Consider the following 23,302-nt stretch of genomic DNA (forward strand, 5'->3'; position numbering starts at 1 on the left):
AGGTGGCTAGATAAATAAATTGGAAAACTTTCACTTTCACAGTGAGATTGTCATGAAAGGGTGAGATGGGTGGCTATATAAATTAGATTTGGGAACGGTTTTACATTACTAAAATATTACCAAATACTATACTATGTTTTACTGTAGTCCAATCTTGACTTGATAAGGATTGTTAGTAGATCATTCGAAGTAGAAATTCTTTCAGTAGTTATAAATCGGATGACCACTTGATGGAAAAATTAAAAATCATATGTGATTCTTCCAAGGCTTCTATATTCTTTTGCAAAGAACGAATCATATGAACCTCTCAAATTTGCATCATTTGCTAACAAGGATCCCAAAGCTATATGTCAGGAAGGGATTGGCGTTTAGTGTTTCTCACCAATAGCTTTCTCCTCAGCAACATTTGGAATATTGGTGGTTCTCTTATCTATGGTAATATCTGGTGTGTTTTTTTCCTTTTCCTTTTGATTGATGTCACTGCTCTGGTCACCAGAGTTTATTGGGGTTCTATCAGTGGTGGAATTCAATTTTTTTTACTGCTGGTTCTGTGGGCGTGGCTTGGTGGATGTAGGTTGGTGGGCGTGGTAGGGGAAGGATACTGCAAAATCTCCATTCCCACCCCACTCCAGGGGAAGGGTACTGCAAAATCTTCATTCCCACCCCACTCCAGGGGAAGGGTACTGCAAAATCCCCATTCCTACCCCACTCCTGGGGGAAGGATATTGGAAAAACTCCATTCCCACTCCACTCTGGGGCCAGCAAGAGGTAGTATTTTGCGTTTCACCGAACTATTCAAAATTTCTGCTACCCATTCTCCAGAACCTGTCAGAACCTGCTAAATTTCACCCCTGGGTTCTATCCCTGGAAAAAACAACAACCAGCAATTCTTGACTGTTTTTAAAATTTAAGATTTTTGTTTGTAACCATCTGTAGGCTGAACCATTGTTTTAATGTCTGAGCCTTTCCTTTATCAGTTCAGTTTCCAAACACCTTTCAGTAAGGGCCTGCAGAAGCTCTACAAAAAGGAGACTATTACTTTAAAAGCATAGTCTGAAAATGCAAATTCCCCTTTCTATAATATTCCTGAAACATCGTCTAATTTAGAGAGCAAATTTCCAGTTACTTTATATTCAGTTGTAAGCTTCTAAATGTTAAAGCCCACATATTTTTCTATAACCTTTAATACACCAACGCAATATTTGTAGCTAGGTTTATTTGCAGGGTTTTCAGATAATTTATAAGATTTCTATTTCTTTTACTTATTTACTGTCATCCTTTTAGCAACCCAAGATAGTTTCAAAATAATCTGCTTTAGAGATTATGCTCCAAAAGAGAGTTACTATAATAAAAAATTAAGACTTAAAAATTCATGTAAACTCTGGATGTCTCATGTTTCATATCCCCTGGAAATCAACATCTCAGTCATGCCCCACTCCAAACTAAAATCTCCATTTAATAAGATAGAATGACACATGAAATGTGTATGGATGTTTCATCTGTAATAGCTTGCTCATATATAAATTATCACTTAGGCTATAATTTTTGACAGCTGTATGTGAAATTTCTCCAAATCTTGAGTAGCTCATTTAGGAACTTCAGTGTTGACCTTATCTGTCTTTTCTCGACTTATTAAGACTACCTGAAAATCCCATTAAGTTCTAAGGGCTAATTCCAAGAAAAAGAGCAAACTTTAAATTCTGGATTTGGAGTTTAACTCCTCATGTTATTTGGAGTAGGATGTCATAGAAATAATAAAATCCATGGTATTCCCTATGACATTCTATGGGAATGAAAGTTGGGACTTTGAAGAATCACGATAGGAGAATATACTCTATACTATACACTCCTAAGAATAACATGGACACCAGTAAAACAATGGATCATTGAACAAATCAACTCAGAATCAGGGCACAAAAGACCAGGCTCACATTATCCTATTTCAGACATGATGTGAAGACCTAGCTTTCTGAACAAGTCTTTATTAGCGGGAAAGGTAGAAGGAAAAAGAATAAGAGGATGACCAACGGCAAGATGGATAGACTCAATTACAGTGAAAATGAGTGAACTATTTGAAGACCTGAAAGATCAGGTCAGGGAGATAATCATGGATGGAAAATCTATGTGGTTACTAGAAGTCAAAAACAGTTTGATGGCACATAATCAGTCAATAACTTATTATAATTTCTCTCCTCCTAATATAATTTTTCAAGATTAAAATTGATGTTATTGTTGGAAGCTTTTTCATCTGACTAATTTTGATACTTTATTTTTGTCTCTTATATCTAATTCATTTGTCATCAGCTTTGTAATAATCATTAAAGCAACTGTGGTTTTGGTGAGATAATCTGATGGACTAGAGTAGTAAGGATTTCCGGGAGAGAGTGGTGCATTCTGGAGGAATAAGAGATAACTCAGTCCAGATATTTTGTCTGAGAGAAGGAGGGTGAAGACAGCCCTTTCCTAATATTTCTCAGAGTATATGGTAAATGCAGATAGTAGAGAACTTCAGTCTGGCAAGAGTCTGTCTATAGGTTTGAAAACAATAAAAAACTTAGCTTAGAATAATCACCACATACTGTGTTTCCCTGAAAATATGACCTACTCAGAAAGTAAGTCCTAGCTTGATTTTTACACGTGCCCAATATAAGCCCTACCCCCAAAATAAGCCCGAATTAAGACCCCGCCCACTCCAGGGTGCATGGGTAAAAATTAAGCTAGGGTGGGCATGGGGATGGTGGAGCTGCCTTACTACTTATTTTTGGATTGTTAGATCAACCCGGATCTCTGTTATCGGCTGCAGAGGCCTTCAGGAAAGCTTTGCGGGACTTGCTGGCCCGACAAAGTTCCTGAATGCCTCTGACAGTGAAAAGGAAGCTGGGAGCAATGCAGGCAAGTGAGTGAGTCAGTGGATGACATCCCTCCCCCGAAAATAAGACCTTGTGCCTTTTTTGGTGGCAAAAAATAATATAAGACGGGGTCTTATTTTTGGGGAAACACAGTAGTGTTTTTGGGCCTGACAGCTGCTTTAATAGTTGCAGCATAAATGCAGAGATACTTACGAGCAGCTGCATTCAAAGAAATATTAGCTTTGTTTGAGCTAATATGCAACAGCTTTGCACAGTCCTAGTAATCAGTATTTTTATTACCTTTCTTTTTATTGCAAAGATTGGTATGCTGCCTGATTCATGAAACTCCATGTAGAATGACTAATCTGTAACCACCCTGCTAGAAACTGGTGGAAAACATATGTTTTCTAGAGACAATAAAAATATTAAAGCAATACTTTTCAATGGTTAATTTGTTTTTAAAATTAAAAGGAAATTGCAAGCATTAAATCACACAGGTTCTCTTAATAGGATTGCAAACTAGTGTAATCCTCTAGATAAAAAACTGAAAAATTCTGACTTTTGCATTTCAGCAGCCAAGATTGTTAAACTTTGCATGGGACAATTTGCTATCCCTTTCATTATATCTTCCTTTTCTGGATTTGAATAGCTTTACTCAAAGGATTGACATTTATTATTCAATCTGAGGTTTCTTTGGAACATTTTGACCCCGATTGCTCAATGGAACATGACTTTCTATCCAGTTCTCAAAATACACAGGGGAGAAATTGCTTAAATGCTTTTCTATATTTCCTATCTTCATCTCTGTGTCTGACTAAAAGATATCAGCAGGAAACAACATGATCGCATTACATGGCTCAGCAGTCTTGTACTCACCCACACACGGACCAGTCCCTTTGCCTCACGGCATTCTGATGTCAGGCCAAAGCAGTAGCAGCTGTTGCAGCCAAGTGGGTTTTTGGCAGAGAGTCCAAATCGGCCAGGTTTGCACCTGTCACAGTTGACGCCTTCCACATTCATCTGTTAACAAAACAGAAGAGAAAGCTTTAGAAATGATCATCGTTCTTCTTTACATTCTAATTTGCAGCCTAGCTTATCAAATAAGAGTCTTCAGTTACGCAACTATTAGGACGATGATATGTGGTAATCAGATGCCTTTTGCAGAATAAAGCTCAGTGGCTACCACATTCAGGATCATATCATTTTTAAAACATTCTTTACCTGACTCCTGTTTTTTTTTTTTTTTAATTGAGCTGGGGAAACTGAGAAGCAGGAGACCTGGGTTCTGACTGAAACTTAATGTGAAATGGAGTTCACGATGGCTAAGCTCCAGGGTAGCTTATTATAACCATCAGCACCAGGCTACATAGAAGGAGAATGCTTTTCGGTGCATGGGAAGCATGTTTTTTGACTGTTGCTGAAAGGTTGCTTTGCATTGCTTCCAGAAGACAGCATAGCAATTCAACAGAACCTGAGCACAGCCAACAGTGAAAAATGACAGCTGTTTTGCTCCTGAATGAAAGCGTGGACAGAACCGCACTGGGGAAGGCTGAACTATAATATTATGATAAAATCCTCTATGAGCCAACTTGATTATCTGGTAACTCCACAGAGCTTTCCACATGATTTCCTTTGGCAGTGATAGTTTAATGGTTTTCTGTTGACTGGTTTCTCAGTCTAGACTAAACTCCTGGGAATTTCCAATGGTCTCCCTTCCAAATATTAACTACACCTAGCTCTCCTCTGCTTCCCCCCCCCTCAACCCCCCAATCAGCAAGGATTGGCTAAGTGATGCCACTACCTTGGATTTAAGAATTACTGAAATAAATGATGCTTACATCCTATGTTTCAAGTGTCTGGCTAACAGAAACACACTTCTTTCATTTAGTTTAAGATACTGCTTGATCTAAAGAGAAGGTACTACAAGGAGACAGATCAAAAATAGAAATACATATAGGTGAGTAAAAGCCCCATCTTCTTACTTTACAGGTGCACTGTCCTGTATGATCAGCACAAGAACACTTTTCCATTTCTGAATCACAAGTCTGGGGCTCGGTCCCCGCTACCAGGCAGTCACAGGCAATGCATTGTGGGTAATTCCGATAGCCTAGCCTGCATTCAGTGCATTTATCGCCAGAGAATTCTGGACGACAGAAACAGCAGCCAGTATCAGGGTTGCACTGGAAGCTGAGGGATCCAGCTACACTGCAGTCACAGGCCTAGAGCAAAAAAAGATAAAGTTAGATTGTTCTAGAGAGGGAAGCATTCGAAGAATTTCAGTTTTAAGCACAGTATACTCAAAAATGACTGTAACAGTCACTGTTAGTTATCAATATATTCATGTCAGAATCAACATGTTTATGTTAGCATTTGTAGGCACCGATTTCATTTTTCATAAATGTTATTACCTGAATTGTGTTTCCTTTAAATAAAGCAGATGAATACTGGGGGATTGAATATGATACTTTTATTTTATTTTATTTATTTATTTTATTTTGTCACAACAATATATGTAGGTATCATACAAAAAGATTATATAGTAAATAAACACAAATACGGGTAAATATAAGGAGGTATAAGCATATATATAGGAAGAAGAAAAGAAAAACAATAGGACAGGAACGGTAGGCACGTTTGTGCCCTTATGCACGCCCCTTATGGTCCTCTTAGGAATGGGGTGAGGTCAATAGTAGAAAGTTTTTGGATAAAACTTTTAGGATTATGGGAAGAGACCACAGAGTCAGGTAAAGTATTCCAAGCACTGATGATTCTGTTACAGAAGTCATATTTTCTGCAATCTAGATTAAAGCGGTTGACATTAAGTTTAAATCTATTAGTTGCTCTAGTATTATTGCAATTAAAGCTGAAGTAGTCTTTAACAGGAAGGACATTACAATAGATGATTCTGTGAGTTAAGCTTAGGTCTTGTCGAAGGCGACAGAGTTCCAAGTTTTCTAAGCCTAGGATTTCAAGTCTGGTGGGATAGGGTATTTTATTGTTTTCAGAGGAATGGAGAACTCTTCTTGTAAAATATTTCTGGACATGTTCAATTGTATTGATGTCAGAGATGTGGTGAGGGTTCCAAACTGGTGAGCTGTATTCTAGAATTGGTCTAGCAAATGTTTTATATGCTCTGGTTAGTAGTGTAGTTCTTTTTGGAAAAGAAGCTACGCAAAATTAGGTTTACAACTCTTAGAGCTTTTTTTGCTATGTAGTTGCAGTGGGCTTTGGCACTTAGATCATTTGACATGAAAACTCCAAGATCTTTGATGGGATGGGGGTCGTCTGTAAGGTAATATCCATCTAGTATGTATTTAGTTTTTGGGTTCTTTTTTCCTATATGTAAGACTGAGCATTTGCTGGTTGAAATTTGGAGCTGCCAATTTTTAGACCAAAAATACTCTGCCTCTGAGTCCCAAAGTGAAAAAAAATCTCTGAGTTGTATACAATTGGGACCATTTATCAGCAGAATGCGTAAAATATTAGCTCAGTGTTTCACAACCTTAACAACTTTAAGATGAGTGGACTTTACCTTCCAAAATTCCCCACCCACCTTATTCACCATATCAGAAAAATAATGAATATGGAAATCCAAAAGACTTTCTTTTAATCAGGAATCCTTTTTTTTTAATTAGTAAAGAAACTAATACTGTGAGATATTTTCTAGTAAGCCTCAATGTTTGTGTACTAAACTTCATTTTCAATCTATAGTAAAGATTCTTCTCTTGCATCGGTGGTGAACACAAATGAGTAGAACTGAGGTATGTTTGCAAAACTAAATATGGAGTAAGTATTAAATCAACTTAAAATCTTCCCATGGATTAATTTGAGTTTTAAACAGGGAAATTATTCAACTGTACTTGGATATAGATTTATAAATTAGAATTATATGTATAAATGATAAAAATATCCAAAAATTAGTAAAATGATATCCAGACTAACCTACAAAGAAGATAATATGCCCATTCATGTTTCTATAGCTATATTGTGTAAGTGTGTGGCGTGCTTTGACTTCAGTCTTCGCGAGGTGCTTTGAAATGCATGGTAACATGAATGTAGTGTCTGTCTGCAACTCATTAAAACAACCATGTCATTCCTGGAATTTTCTAGAAGCTGCAAAGGTCAAATTCAAAGTCCTGCATGGCCTTAAAGTTATGTACATATTATAGTCCTACATTGCAGCATGAGCATAGAATATTAAGTTAGAGCATTCAGTTTGTAGAAAAATTTTCAGGCAAAGCTAGAAAAAGAAAAACCATGGGAACCTTGCTGAAACTGAAAAAGTGTGGCCTGTTTGATTTTTTTAGGTGGGGGGGGGAATCCCCAAATCAATATCCCCATCATGTTATTAATATCCCCTTCATGCTATCAATATTCCCTTTCTATTAGAAGTCCAAGTGGTAAGAAGTAGATTTTGAAGGAGCTCTACGGGTAGTCCTTGACCACAACTGAGCCCAAAATTTCTGTTGCTAAGTGAGATATTTGTTAAGTATGTTTTGCTCCATTTTACAACCTTTCTTGCCACCGTTGTGAAGTGAATCACTGAACTTGTTAACTTAGTAAACAGGGTTATTAAGTGAATCTGGATTCCCCATTGATTTTGCTTGTCACAAGGTTGCAAAAGGGGATCATGTGACCCCCCCAGGACACTGCAACTGTCATAAATATGAATCAGTTGCCAAACATCTGAATTCTGATCACATGACTATGGGATGCTGTGATGGTTGTAAGTGTAAAAAATGATCATCAATCACTTTTTTCAGTGATGTTGTAACTTTGAACGCTCACTAAATGAACTGTCGTAAGTCAAGGAGTACCTGTATTGTTTCATGTTAGGGCAGGGGTGTTAAACTCAAGGCCCGGGGGTTGGATCCAGCCCATGGGGTGCTTAGATCTGGTCCATGGGGCCTTCCTGGGAACAGCAGAGGACTGGCCTGTGGTGTCTCTGCCAATGAAAACGGAGCTCGGGAAGGCAAAGGGTTGCAGGAAGCCGTCGCAGCCGAAAACAGAGATCTCATTTTCGCAGGCAGAGCACTCAGGCCACTACAGGAGCCCCCAACACAAGATGTTGAGCTGGCCATGCTCCCCCCCCGGCCATGCCCCCCTGCTGTCCCCCCAGGTCAAACAAACCTTGATGTGGCCCACAATGAAATTGAGTTTGACACCCCAATGTTAGGGCAACCCAAATATGGGCTTGAATGGATCCAGGGTGACGGGCAATTAAGAATCACTAGTTATGCATTCTAAGAAGCAGGAGAGCCTGCACATACCAGAGAAATACTACCTCTTGTGAGCAAATTGTTCACCATATGCAGAGTAAATTACAATCGGCTTTAAGGTTTGTTTTGCAAGGAGACAGCTTCATGCAATATTCCTTTGCCTGTAAGTTATGAGAGACTCAGAAATAGGCTCCGCTAAAAGCTCAAACAGAGAAGGGGCACTTGCACCTGGCTTTGGAGAAATGAGCTGAAATACGTTAAAAAGGGAGACTTGGCTGACAGATCATTATTAATTTAGAGAGTGCCATAGCAGCTGCCATACTAATGCACTCAGATAATAGACAAGGCAAGGAGGGATATGAGAGAGCCCAGAACTGAAAGAGGGGTCTTCACCCTCATTAAGCCGCTTTGCAGAAGCTTGGCGATCGGTATGCTGGAGAAAGACAGAGGCTTCGTAAGAGGAGCCTTACAATCCCCAAAGAAAATACATTTAATCTCATTAATTAACTGGATTAACAACCAGAGAAATAGATTTGATTGCTTGCAATCAGGACACATATTCTTAAACAACTTAGTGCAACTGTAAACTAACTTAACCCTCTTTTTGTTGTTAGTAATCATTATTTACACAGCCTTTTTAGCTGATTACAAACTTTATTTTTCAGTGTATTCTTGAGAAACTAATTCGAATTGAAATACCAAGGATGTGAAAATTAATAAGAGTGCACAAATTGCTTATAAGCCCTATAGCAAAAAGGAACCATACCCAGATTGGGGCTAGACAGATATAAACAATAGATTCTTTATAACTTTGAGCCATGGTGGTGCGGTGGTTAGATTGCAGTACTGCAGGCTACTTCTGCTGACTGCCAGCTGACTGAAATTTGGCAGTTCAAATCTCACCAGGCTCAAGGTTGACTCAGCTTTCCATCATTCAGAGGTGGGTAAAATGAGGACCCAAATTGTTGGGGCAATATGCTAACTCTGTAAACTGCTTACAGAGGGCTGTAAAGCACTGTAAAGAGGTATATAAGTCTAAGTGCTATTGCTATTGCTATATTTGACACTGTCAGTGCAATTCACTGCCATTAAATGTATCGATGAGCAATAAGGTAAGGTAAACAATACTTGGAAATTAAGTATTTAATAATCCTAATAAAAGGATCCATCATATTTTATCACATTTATATCAATTTACCTCCAAGGAGATTAGAATAGTGTAGATATAATCAAAATGGCATATAGCATTATCCAATTTATTTACATAGTAGTATCTATTCTCTACTTCAGTTATATAATATGACTATTTTAGGATGAATACAAAAATATATAATATGTGGGAGTTTACCACTGGTCACCTAACTTTGTTTTTAATCTGATTTTTCTTCTATGTTTCTCTACTATTTTTAATTAAAAAAACAACAACTAATAACAATATTGCCTATAAACATAAAAAATGTTATCCTTGAATAAAATGTTTGGAATATTATTAATATAATCCATAGAAAAAAATGATGCGTTTTGTTTGAAAAAATGGAGATCTCAGCTAGCATCATTTCACTTTGTTGGGATAAATTGTATCCAAGTGTAAATATATAGGTACTGTATGTTCTTTTGCTTTCAGCTATAAGAGCTGATTCACCATATGTGCATGTAATAATAATAATAATAATAATAATAATGTTTTAATTTGTATACCACCCTTCTCCCGAAGGACTCAGGGCGGTGAACAGGCAGATAAAATACAAACATACACAATAGTTAAAACAACCCTTAAAAAACTGATTTAAATTTGCCCAAAAATTAAAAATAACAATACACCCCATAAAATTACAAAAATTTAAAAACCCATCAAATTCAATTAAAATTTAAAAGTAAAATCAAGCTAGTCCAGCCATACGAAATAAATAAGTTTTAAGTTCGCGGCGAAAGGTCCTAAGGTCAGGTAGTTGTCGAAGCCCGAGGGGAAGTTCGTTCCACAGGGTCGGAGCCCCCACAGAGAAGGCCCTCCCCCTGGGGGCCACCAGTCGACACTGTTTGGCTGACGGCACCCTGAGGAGTCCCTCTCTGTGGGATCGCACCGGACGATGGGAGATGTATGACATTTCTGTGCATACTAATGCCAGTTCTAATTAAAACACAACTTTAGGGATATAGTCGTACAAGTCCACTTTATCTAGTATAACTTCCTAAAGTTAGGACAGTGGAAAAAGAAAGAAGAGAAATACTCACCTTGCACCCACTGATAATATCATGACCCCAGTGATTTGGTATACATTTTTCACATCTGTTTCCTGTAGTATTGGGAGGGCAGATGCAACGGCCAGTATGCGGGTCACAATTATTGCCAAGATGGGAACACTGACAAGCTTCATGGAAGAAGATTAAGAAAGACAAAGACAAGCATTTTAGAACGTAGAATACATTACTCTACATATGCTGCAGAGAAGAATTCTCGGCATTTGAAACTATTCTCTGTGAAAGTTTATCCAGTCATGGGCCAGTAAAATAATAAACCAGTGACATGCCATATGGTAATGGTGAGTACTGTTCCAGAAGAAACAAGGGCAAAGAAGCAGATTTATATTTGAGTTATTGTTCAAAATACAGCTCCCGAAACATTAACATTTAATCATTTTTAACCTACAGTAGCTTTCATTGAGGGCATTTGTGGCATGGAAGAGAGGAGCTACAGGTAGACCTTGATTTGAAATCACAATTCACCCCAAAATTTATGTTGATAAGTGAATTTTGTTCCATTTTACGACCTTTCTTGCCCTACTTGTTAAGTGAGTCACTGCAGTTGTTAAGTTAGTAATACGATTGTTAACTGAATCTGGCGTCCCCATTGACTTTGCTTGCCAGAAGGTTGCAAAAGGCAACCGTCCATAAACCGTCAGCTGCCAAGCATCTGAATTTTGATCATGTGATCATGCAATGGTCTTAAGTGTGAAAATGGTCATAAGTCACTTTGTTCAGTGCCGTTATAAATTTGAAGCAGAGGTGGGTTTCAGCAGGTTCTGACCAGTTCTGGAGAACTGGTAGCACAAATTTTGACTAGTTCGGAGAACCGGTAGTAAAAATTCTGACTGGCCCCACCCCCATCTATTCTCTGCCTCCCACGTCCCAGCTGATCAGGAGGAAATGGGGATTTTGGAGTATCCTTCCCCTGCCACATCCACCAAGCCACTCCCACCAAGCCATGCCACTCCCACCAAGCCACACCCACAGAACCGGTAGTAAAAATTTTTGAAACCCACCACTTTGAATGGTCACTAAACAAACTATTGTAAGTCAAGGGCTACTTGTAATGGTTCAGAACTTCCTTGTCTGCAGGATTCTAAGCAGTGGTGAAATTCAAATTTTTTTACTGCTGGTTCTGTGGCTGTGGCTTGGTCGGTGTGGCTTGGTGGGTGTGGCAGGATACTGCAAAGTCTCCATTTCCACCCCACTCCAGGGGAAAGATACTGCAAAATCTCCATTCCCACCCTACTCTAGGGCCAGCCAGTTGCCGGTTCTCCGAACTACTCAAAATTTCCGCTATCGGTTCTCCAGAACCTGTCAGAACCTGCTGGATTTCACCCCGATTCTAAGCTTCTTTCCTTCAGTTCATTTCCTACAGAAAGAGTCCTTTCTTCTTTTCTTTTCTCCCTCATTAGAGAAGCCGGCTTTCTATTTTAGCATGTGACTTCCTTAAGATACCTTTGGGAACTTAAGCAATTATTTCTATATACCCTTAATGGGCTTTGTTAATCACACACTTAGGGATATATTCCCCAGGGAATGAACTTCAACCAGGGTTATTTTATTCCCCCCACTCAACAGTTGAATAGATGTCTAGTTCCTATTCCAAACAGCAACTTTTCGGAAATAAGAGAACATAAAACCTGCTATTCTTAGCATGCTAGCCGTTCATTTACCTTTTTTTCTTAGAATGAATGAAATATAAAGAATAGTAATATTAAATATTTTAAATATTTTAAATATTTTAAATATTTTAAATATTTTAAATATTTGCCAAATAAGCAGACAACAAACCTATATCTTTGTGCTTAGCAAGAATCCCATAATAGCTAATAAGGAATAGTTCTAAATAACTGCAATAGAATTGGTTTGATATTAAAAAAAACACCAAAATTATTATCTTAGGTTGGAACCCAGTATTTATTGTACTTTTGTCTTGTTATGGAGTTGTAACTGGGCAATGTATTAATCTGTGGGGAAGAATCGGGGAAAATAACGGACAGATAATATTTTAAAATTGTCAACCAAGTCTGCAGAGTTAATCCAATTCTCTCTTTTCTCTATCCTTAAATCATATTTGTTTCTGCAAGATATAACAGTTTGAATCATCAGTCTCCACAGTTTTATATATTTAAATTGGGATACCAGGCACTATTTCATGACTGAAAAAGCAATTAACTTTAAAAATAAAATTCCACATGTAAACTCATTATCGGAGTGGTCTTCACTGAATAAAGAATCCCTACTTAGTTCTAATCTCAAATGCATATTTTTCAAGGCTATTGGCATTAACATAACTGTAAATTTCTCTGTGAAAATAAGATACCCATGATGGTTCTGTCTTGCACAAATCATTGGTACAAATCAGTGAGTGATAGGAAATTTAGATTCAGGGCATTTAGACTTTCACATCAGATACGACAATAAAAGTTGATACTTCAAAAACCCAGTTCTGTTAACTCCAACCTAATTAAATAATAGCAGAAGATTCACACATTCAAAGTGGCTACATATTTTAACTTGTAAATTATATCCATGCCTATCTGCCTATTGCACAACACAGGAATAGGAATATATCATACATATACATAAACATACACAGAGGAGCCATATCGGTGTAGTGGTTAAGGCACCAGGCTAGAAACCAAGAAATGGTGAGTTCTAGTTCTGCTTTAGGCATGAAAGGTAGCTGGTGAATTTGGGCCAGTCACTCTTTCTCAATGCACAATGTCAGGCTCAGGTGACAAGCTAGTGAGTCAATTCCTGACCAATGGCTCAATATTTGGTTGATCTGAAAAAGTTGGACCCTGCACATCCATGAAAATGGTAGGAAGATACACATACACACACATACACATACACAAACAAACACATAATGTAAAGGTAAAGGTTCCCCTTGCACATATGTGCTAGTCGTTCCCGACTCTACGGGGTGGTGCTCATCTCCGTTTCAAAGACGAAGAGCCAGCGTTGTCCGAAGACGTCTCCGTGGTCATGTGGCTGGCATGACTCAATGCCAAAGATACACAGAACGCTGTTACCTTCCCACCAAAGGTGGCCCCTATTTTTTCTACTTGGATTTTTACATGCTTTTGAAACTGATAGGTTGGCAGAAGCTGGGACAAGTAACGGGAGCTCACCCCATTACACGGCAGCACTAGGGATTCGAACCGCTGAACTGCCGACCTTTTGATCAACAAGCTCAGCATCCTAGCCCCTGAGCCACCGCGCCCCCTAACAAACACACACATTTATTTATTTATTTATTTATTTAGATAATTCATATGGCCACCCACTTACACGCACCACTTACAATCAATCAATCAATTAATCAATCAATCAGAATAGAGTTGGAAGGGACCTTGGGGGTTTTCTAATCCAACCCCCTGCTCTAGCAGTAGATCCTACACCAGTGTTGGCGAACCTTTTTGGCACCGAGTGCTGAAATGAGTATGCACATGCAGGAGCACCGGAAACCAGAAGAGCAGTTTCCTGCAGCGCATGCGTCCATTAGGGAGCTAAGCTTCTGGTTTCCAGCACGTGCATGCGCACCGGTCACCTGGTTTTCCAGTTTCTGGCATGCATGTGTGCACGAAGACCAGCTGACCGGCACACATATGCATGCTGAAAATTGGAAGCTCAGCTTCCCAGTAGTGCGCGCATGTGCGCCAGGGAACTGCTTTTCCAGTTTCCGGGACTCCCACATGCACGAAGATCAGCTGGCCGGCATGCCAGAACCTGGAAGAACAATGGGTGATGGCTTGTGTGCCCAGAGACATGGCTCTATGTGCAACTTCCGGCATGTGTGCCATTGGTTCGCCATCATGGCCCTAAACCATTTCAAAAAGGTGGCTTTCCAATCTTTAAAAAAAAATCTTCCAGTGATTAAGCTGGAAGAATATATATTTGTTCTGATGACAAACTGTTCCACTGGTTAATTGTCCTCACTGTTAGGAAGTTTCTCCTTAATTCCAGGTTGCTTCTCTCCTTGAGTGGTTTTCATCCAGTTTCTTGTCTTGCCTTCTGGTGCTTTGGAAAATAAGTCGCTAGCCCTTCTTTTCTCTAGATTGGCTATACCCAATTCATGCAACCGTTCTTCATATGTTTTTGTCTCCAAGCCCTTAATCATCCTTTTTGATTAAGGACACCATTTTTGTCTCCAAGCCCTTAGTTGCTCTTCTTTGCACTTTTTCCAAAGTCTTAACATCTTTTTTGTAATGTGATGTCCAGCTGTGTGGTCTTACATACACATACTCACACATGCACACATACTCTGAGAGAGAGAGAGAGAGAAATGGAGGGAAGCTCTAAAAACCAGTCACCATAGAGCACCAAGGATCCCACAGAGTTTCCTCTGCTAGACACAAACATGATCAATGCAGTGATGAAATTTCCCAGAGTTACTTCCTGAGCCAGCATGTGTTATATACCTATACAATATATTGAAGAACCAGTGTTATCATTTTCAAGTCACATTGTTAGTGCTACAACAAGCTGGGGAAAGACTGACATTAAAGTCCACATTTTTTTTTCTTGCAAAGTAAAAATTGCACTTTGGCAGAGAAAGCAAAGATAATCCTTGTGCACACAGCTTGACATAGATTTCGGGTTTTTTGCAAGAACATTTCTATACTAGGCTCAATATGTTTTCTATATTTAGCTTTCAGTATGGAGCTCATATTCATAATGTTTGCTCTGCTCATTATTTTACTTTAATTTTAATTTACTTTTTATACAAAACATTACATTACATTGCAAGATAAAAAGAAAAAAAATCTTATTTTCTTATTCTACTTCACACAAAGGAAGCATAAAAAGACTGGCTTTAAAATAAGTACAATTGTTTGAACTATTTCTCCTGAGCAAATAGAGAACATCTAGGAATACACAATTATCATACTCATTCAAGGACTTCTGTATGAACTTTATCAGAGTTCAAGGAATGTTTCTCAAAAGCATACATTGTTCACCAGGAAAGAAAATGAAAAAGATCAGGATGTTGTAGATTGCTGTTAGAACCCATTAGGACTGTGCCATTTTTGTCCATTTTGCACAGGACAGTAGTACCTATTCTACTGATGATTATTTTTGCTTATATGCCGATGCCCCGTTTAAGATGCATCCATTAGCCTTTAGTGCATCATTTATTTCCATCACTATATCATATGAAAATAATGGAGGTTGATGGATCAAACATGGTCATTCAAACAGTGACAAATGGTTATAGAAAGTTTTCATAACAAAAACAACAGCTCTACAGATCTGCAATGCTGCAAAAATGACAAATCACTTGTTCAATCTCCTTTTATACTAAGTTCTTTAATACTATATTTATCATTTATTTTTCATTTCATGTGTTTCTTTTCAGTGAACCCAAGAAATGACCTTTATTCTTACCAAATGCTGTCATGCTTGAACATTTACATGAAAATAAAGACACCTTTATAGGTTCACTCTTCCTTTACAACAAGGGTGTCAAATTCGCGGCCCACGGGCCAGATGTGTCATGTACTGGCTCCGCCCCTGCTCAGTTCAGTGAAGGGGGAGGGGAAAGCCCTGATACGTCACATGACACTGCCGTGACGCTGCGAGTTTGACACCGCTGCTTTACAAGGTCTCTACAAGAATTGAATCATGGTTTGGAATATAATCTGCAGAAATCTTAAAACGCATTTATCTCACCAACAAAATTTGCTTTCTACTAGTTAACAGAAGAATCACACTACATTCTCCCTCAATAGCCTTGAGGCTACTGTCAACTTTCAGAATAATCAGGAGGATTCTCATTACTCAGTGTTACAACAAAAAAATGGTCATACAACAATTTGAATAGGAGGAATCCTATTTGATGTTTTGAAGATAGACTTTAGAGTACCATACAAGTTCAGCCAAGGTTTAATTTAGATTGCAATCGTATATGCAAGGTAGAGAAGGTCCCATTTAATTCAATTTTATTTAATTCTGAGTAGGCATGCAGAGAACCAGGCTCCTTGTTTTTAATAAGATAGCTTTCCATCCATATGTATTTGTAAATAAACATCACTGAAAATAACATATGGCTGAGCATATAGGATTGTGCTCTAAATACAGATCCACGGATTAGTTTAATCTGATATATGTCAGATTAATTTGTGAAGCTGATTTTGTTTTGTTTTTTAGTTTCTCAACTGGGTAAATTTTTAAAAAGCAAAAAAAATACTTTCTCCTAATGCTTGCATTTAGTTTAATGAAAAGAAGGACTAGGGGATGACATGATAGCTGTGTTCTGTTCCAATATTTGAGGGGCTGCCACAAAGAAGAGGGGATCAATTTATTTTCCAAAGCACCAAAAGGCAAGACAAGAAACAATGGATGGAAACTAATAAGGAGAGAAGAAACCTAGAACTAAGGAGAAGTTTCCTGATAATTAGAACGATTAATCAGTGGAGCAACTTTCCTCCAGAAGTTTTGAATGCTTCAATATTCTTTCTTTAAAGAAGTTTTAAAGAAATGATTGGACCACCATTTGTCTGAAATGGCATAGAGTTTCCTACCTGAGCAGAGAGTTGGACTAGAAGACCTCCAAAGTCCCTTCCAACTCTGTTATTCTCTAATTTTGATGCATGCTTTTCCCAATATACTTAATTACTATTTTTTTCTTTATTACTTCATATATTTTCTCTCATAAATTTTATTTATTTTTGTCAAAAAATCACTGACCCAGAACATATGCATTTTTACATTCTTTTAGCCAATACATGTAGTTTGTATGAATTCTTTTAGTTGAGAGTGACATTAAATATTGAAGAAAATGATTTAGGTGCACAATTATTCTTCCGTAAATTTAGAAGTCTGAAGACTTAATCAATTTTCCTAAAGAAGATGCACCATGGCAAAATAATACCTTTCATGAGATGTACCATTTTTTTTTTTTTTTAATTCAAAAAGTTTTACAAAATTTTTTCCCCCCCTTTCCCCCCCTCCTCCCCCCTCCCTTCGCAACCCCCCTCCCCCCCCCCGACTTCCCGGAACGAGCACAAGGTATAGTTAAAAGTAATCATGAGATGTACCATTGACAGATAACTGAGGTGGCTGAATTTAGGAAATCCTACCAGTGGCTGGAAATGTCTGGACTAACAGATAGCACTGAGGCACGGATCATAGCAGCACAAGCAGCCAATCTATTGGAGCAGAGGTCTGTCACACTAAACAGGACTTGAAGTGCGGACTGTGCAGAGAGACCTCAGAGACAAACCAAGATATAGTGGCAGGGTGTAAGATGCAGGAAGGGACATCATACGTGGCACAATCAAATAGCTGTCGTGATCCGCCAGCAGCCTACGGAGCTGGCAACGGGGTCAGACAGCAATGAAGCTGAGGAAGAACATGGGCCAGTCCTGGAGGCTGGGGAAGGCCCAGATGAGAGCTCCGTGTTGGAGGCAGAGGTGGGGCCAGGGCCATCGGGGAATGATGTGCTGACTCCGGAGCCTCCAGAGGCTGACAGTAGTGAGGCAGAGGAACAGGAGGAGCCTGTTCCTAATGCATGCATGAGATAGGGATAGGGATGAGGCTGAGGATGACTGTGGGCCAGTCCTGGAGGCTGGGGAAGGCCTGGATGAGGGCTCTGCATCGGAGGCTGAGGTGGGGCCAAGGCCATCAGGGAGTGAGGTGTGGACTCCAGAGCCTCCAGAGACTGACAGTAGTGAGGCAGAGGAACAGGAGGAGCCTGTTCCTAATGCATGCATGAGAAGAGCTGCCTGAAGGCAGGAGCAGCTAAAGCAAAGAGGATGACTCAGGAGTAGGGCCAAGAGATGGTTTTCCCCTCCCATAAGGCTTAAAAGACCAGCAATGGCATTTGGGCTCTTTGCCAGAAAACAACGTTGATAGCTTTGTCTTGTTGCATTTTTTTCTTATTGGAGTCTTCTTTTTGAACTTTTGCCAAGAAAGGCCTTTGGCAGCTTGCCTAATTAAGACCAAGGTTTGTGATAAGACTGAGGAATTGTGTTGGGAAGAATTTGCTTTGATTTAGTTTGGACTACACTGAGAATGAGTTAATTCTCAGCTGTTCTAATAAAGTCTGTTTGTTTTTAAACTGACTGAAATTACTACTACCTACTTCGGCCTGGGTCACAACAGTAGCAGGCATTGTGTACAGGAATATCTGCACAATGTATGGGATACAACCTGTGGGCTACAGCTCAGTAACAGTCCATGGGCTAATTGCCACTGGGCCGAGTGTATGGCTGGCTGGTGCATGCACCCCCACACATGCACCCAGCTCCACTCACACGAACATCACCACGAACTTGCAGGTGCTTGTGCATGCACACGTGCATGCACTTATCCCTCCCACAAAATCATCCCTTTCCCCCCCCTCCCCCTGCTCTGGGCCGCCGACCCAGAAAAGTTGGGAAACTCTGGACTAGAACCTCCCAAGTCGAGAAGGGAGATGTCACAGAAGGCTGTGGAGAATAAGAAGGCTAAGATCCTGTGTGACTTCCAGCTCCAGATGGACAGGCAGCTACTGGCCAATCAACTAAATATCAAGACAGTAGACATAGACCAAACAATAGCAGTGGTGATAAGCGTGGTTGTGACAAGTGACAGCATCTTCAAGAATAAGTATGAGGAACTGGAGTAATTCTAAGGCCTGAAGGAGGATGCAGAAAGCTAAGGCCAGAGTAGGAGCACTCAGGATGCGGAGCACCCTAAGATGGGAGAATGGCTCCAACAGATCCCAGGAATCAAATCAAAGCTCTCTGTCCAGAAGAGTGCAATGTTGGGAACAGCTAATATCCTGTACAATAGGAGGACCTGAGATGAAGGAAGCCACATACCAGACTAGGGGAGACATGATAGCAGTGTTCCAATATCTCAGGGGCTGCCAGAAAGAAGAGGAAGTCAAGCTATTCTCCAAAGCACCTGAGGGTAGAACAAGAAGCAATGGGTGGAAACTGATCAAGGAAAGAAGCAATTTAGAACTAAGGAGAAATTTCCTGACAATTAGAACAATTAATAAGTGGAACAATTTGCCTGCAGAAGTTGTGAATGCTCCAACCCTGGAGATTTTTAACATGGTTGGATAACCATTTGTCTGAAGTGATGTAAGGTTTCCTGCCTGGGCAGGGGGTTGGACTAGAAGACCTCCAAGGTCCCTTCCAACTTTGTTGTTGTTGTTGTTGTTGTTGTTGTTGTTGTTGTTGTTGTTGTTGTTGTTATTATTATTATTATTATTATTATTATTATTATTATTATTACCACCCATAGGGGTGAGGAAGGCATTTTTAAAACACAGTTCTCCTTTTCTTCTATTTCCTCAGTTCAGTCTTACTGTTTTTTTTTAATATATGTATTTTTAGTGCTTCGTCTAATAAAAGGATTTATAATGAGAATTAAAAAATGCATAACATATACATATATTAAAATTAGTATTAATTTAATATGCACTTGGATCCTTGGAACAAGTTCTTTTCATCTTATGAGAGCACAACCCTTATTTGCTATTCATTAAATCACCACTGTCCACTTTGTTAACCTTTTTTATTTTCAATTTTTTTTTTGCTCTTTAATAAGGTAACCTGAAAAAAAAAACAATTTTTGTGTTAATGAACAAAAAAGAAACAACAAATGAACAGTTGAGTGAGTTTTGAAGTACTTCTTTCAAATCAGTTTAGAAGGGTTCATCACGCCAATAATTATATTCTGATCTGAACATCAGCTAGAGATAGTTCATATTACAATGTCTTAAGATCTAATTTCTTGAGCATCCTTTGTTCTAAAGTAGGATCATACGTCGATAATATAGGTCAGAGCTGGGTAAATATAGCAATTATTTTAAAATAATAACTCTAATATAAAGTGGACTTTTACTTTATTTTACAGTAGCTATTAGAAAATGTAAACTGAAAAAGAAATAATTTCCGAGCAAAGGAAATAATTTCAATGATATTTTTTTTGGCATATTGTTAAGAATATTGAACATTATATTCAACACACTTAATGTATAACTGCAGCATCTGAATTCTTTCAAAGGGAGCCCAAGCTAATCATTCCTTGTTTAGACATTATGTTCTCATTTCTATTCTACCTAACTCAGCAACCTCTGCATAGAATCACTAGAAAACTTTTTCCATGGTTTATAACTTCTCATGCCCACATTTTGCCCTAAATAATATGATGTCTGCTTGATAGTGATATAATTTAATTGCATAGGTTTTATTTGCTTTTCAAAATGTCATGATTGTCTTGCATGTCTGAAAATACTTTGTCCAAGTTTTAAAATAGAATGGAATGGAATAGAATAGAATAGAATAGAATAGAATAGAATAGAATAGAATAGAATAGAATAGAATAGAATAGAATAGAATAGAATAGAATTTTTTATTGGCCATGTGTGATTGGACACATAAGGAATTTGTCTTGGTGCATATGCTCTCAGTGTACATAAAAAAAAGATACCTTCATCGAGGTACAACATTTACAACCCAAATGATGGTCATAGGATACAAAATTAACACTTAATGATACAACAAAAACTTTCCTATGTAAAACCAATTTTGCCTAGTGTTAAATTCCATAGTAAAAATGATGCCCATTGGAAGATCGTCCTGAAAAACCCTTCCCTTCCCACAAAGCTATTAGATATTAAATGAAAACTTGATTATATACGTACGGGTGCATCCTCCTTCCTCAAAACCGTAAAATCCATGAGCACAATGATCACATTTCTTTCCTCCAACACCTGGTTGACAGTGGCATTGTCCGGTCTCATCACAGTCAAATGATTTTGATCCAAATGAATTACAATTGCACGGGAGACATCCTCTTGATGACTGCACACCAAAGGTACCAGACTGTCATAGTAGAGACAGAGAAAATCGATTAGCAGAAATAAAAACAAGGAGATAGAAAAGAGGGAGGAAGATTTGAAAAAGCTACATAAAGGTAGAAAGGAATGACTTTACATTTTTTTTCTAACTCAGACAGCCAAAATAAATTAGAACGGATAAATACTGTCAGTTCCACTTATAGCCAAATGGCGTCACATTCATATTTTATATATTTTAAAGTTGTATACCTTCAGCCTACAATGCATTTGTAAATGTCCAAATGTGAAATTCAAATCAATCCATTTGGAATTTTATGAACTCAAATATCTAGGTATATGAAGTAATACATCTTTGTTAAATACCACAATGCAAAAACATCTCTCTTATTCTTCTTTTAAAATTGCTGTTACAATAAAAACATTTTACAAAGATACCTGTATCTTATAGGGGCCTCTGTGGCTCAGGCTGCTAATGCAATCTGTTATTAACAGCAGCAGCCTGCAATTACTGCAGGTTCTAGTCCCACCAGGCCCAAGGTTGACTCAGCCTTCCATCCTTTATAAGGTAGGTAAAATGAGGACCCAGATTGTTGGGGGCAATAAGTTGACTTTGTATATAAATATACAAATAGAATGAAGACTATTGCTAACATAGTGTAAGCCGCCCTGAGTCTTCGGAGAAGGGCGGGATACAAATGTAAATAAATAAAATATATATATAAAAAAAATATAAAATGTTGCCTTTAAGGAGTTTGCGATAGTTCCTTAGTTACCATTACAAGGACTCAATCAAAGCATAAAAATATGCACCAGTCCACAGAATACATCAGACCCTTATTCTGCCTTAATTATGGGTCTGCTTGGTGTCCTGATCACCCAGGTAAAGCCTAAATTTGTTTCTTAATAGGAAGCCAGGGTAAAACAATAAACATGCACATTTTATAGGCATTTCTTCTTTTCAGTATACTGGGACGATTGCTATATTTAGCAGTGAGAGGAAAAGCTTCACTGATGCAATTAAGCTTTAATTAAATACTCTTATCCTCTTATGTTACCCTCTTACCTCTTCTCATGAGGCAGAAAAAGGCAAAGAGAGAGAGAGAGAGAGAGAGAGAGAGAGAGAGACAGACAGACAAAGCAAAACCAAAGTTGAACACTCTCAAGAGTAATTCAGAATAACTCAATGAAGCCAGGCATAGTCAGCATGCAGTTTTAAATAAATAGTTGGATGATAAGTCCTGTTTAAAGGCTGAAAATAAGAAAATAAATTCCCTTTTAGAATAAAATTCTTTGCTACAAGATTCTGGTTCCCCTTGTGTGAATTTCCTTTTCAAATGAACCAATAATCCTAGAGGTTCACACACTTACGCCGTAAATAAACAGTAAACACACAAACACATACGAGAGTGAGAGAAAGAGAGAAGGAGGAGGCAGGGAGGGAGGGAATGAGCTTTGGATCATTTTCTTCAATAAATCAATGAACAAGTAACAATGTTTTTTACTTATTTGTTTAATTGTATTCTCTTTATCTAGTTTTAGGACCTGTGTGGACAACAGATCACATTTTAAGTCATATTTATAGAGAACTGTTGAAAATCAATTTTTTTAAATACCTCTGAATCTGTTAACTAAAACTATGTTTTATCCACTGTGTTCATATGAAGGTAGTAAATAATTAATAATTTTCATCATCTGTTTAATACAGGTAGTCCTCAACTTACAACAGTTAATTTAGTGAATTTTCAAAGTTATAACGGCACTGAAAATTGTAACTTATGATTGTTTTTCACATTTACGACTGTTGCAGCATCCCCAAAGTCACATGATCAAAATTTGGATGCTTGACAATTGGTTCATATTTATGACGGTTGTAGAGTCCTGGGATCACGTGATCACCTTTTGTGATCTTCGGACAAGCAAAATCAGTGGGGAAGCCAGATTCACTTAACAACCATGTTACTAATTTAACAACTGGAGTGATTCACTTAACAATTGTAGCAAAGAATGGTGGTAAAATGGGACAAAATTCACTTAACAGATGTCTCACTTAGCAACAGAAATTTTGGGCCTAATTGTCATCGTAAATCAAAGACTACCTATCTTAAGGCTTCCTACATTCAAAACAAGCTCAGTTCCAATGATGAATTCCAAGAAGTTTTGGAACTACAGCTAGAATAGCAGGT

The 23,302-nt window shown here is 38.3% G+C and overlaps 1 protein-coding gene across 6 annotated transcripts in view; it reads right to left on the reverse strand.

Moving 5' to 3' along the window:
• Positions 1-23,302, reverse strand: part of LAMA2 (laminin subunit alpha 2) — a 515,150-nt gene that overhangs the window by 166,607 nt on the left and 325,241 nt on the right. For all 6 annotated transcript variants that reach the window (XM_058172079.1, XM_058172060.1, XM_058172053.1 and 3 more), the window contains 4 exons: positions 20,964-21,144; positions 10,301-10,437; positions 4,832-5,068; positions 3,726-3,869 (listed from right to left, as the gene is read on the reverse strand). In XM_058172079.1, coding sequence (XP_058028062.1) covers positions 3,726-3,869; positions 4,832-5,068; positions 10,301-10,437; positions 20,964-21,144 — 699 coding nt within the window. The remainder of the gene's footprint in view (positions 1-3,725; positions 3,870-4,831; positions 5,069-10,300; positions 10,438-20,963; positions 21,145-23,302) is intronic.

Source organism: Ahaetulla prasina, chromosome 1, assembly GCF_028640845.1.
Source record: "Ahaetulla prasina isolate Xishuangbanna chromosome 1, ASM2864084v1, whole genome shotgun sequence".
Classification (NCBI taxonomy): Eukaryota; Metazoa; Chordata; class Lepidosauria; order Squamata; family Colubridae; genus Ahaetulla; species Ahaetulla prasina.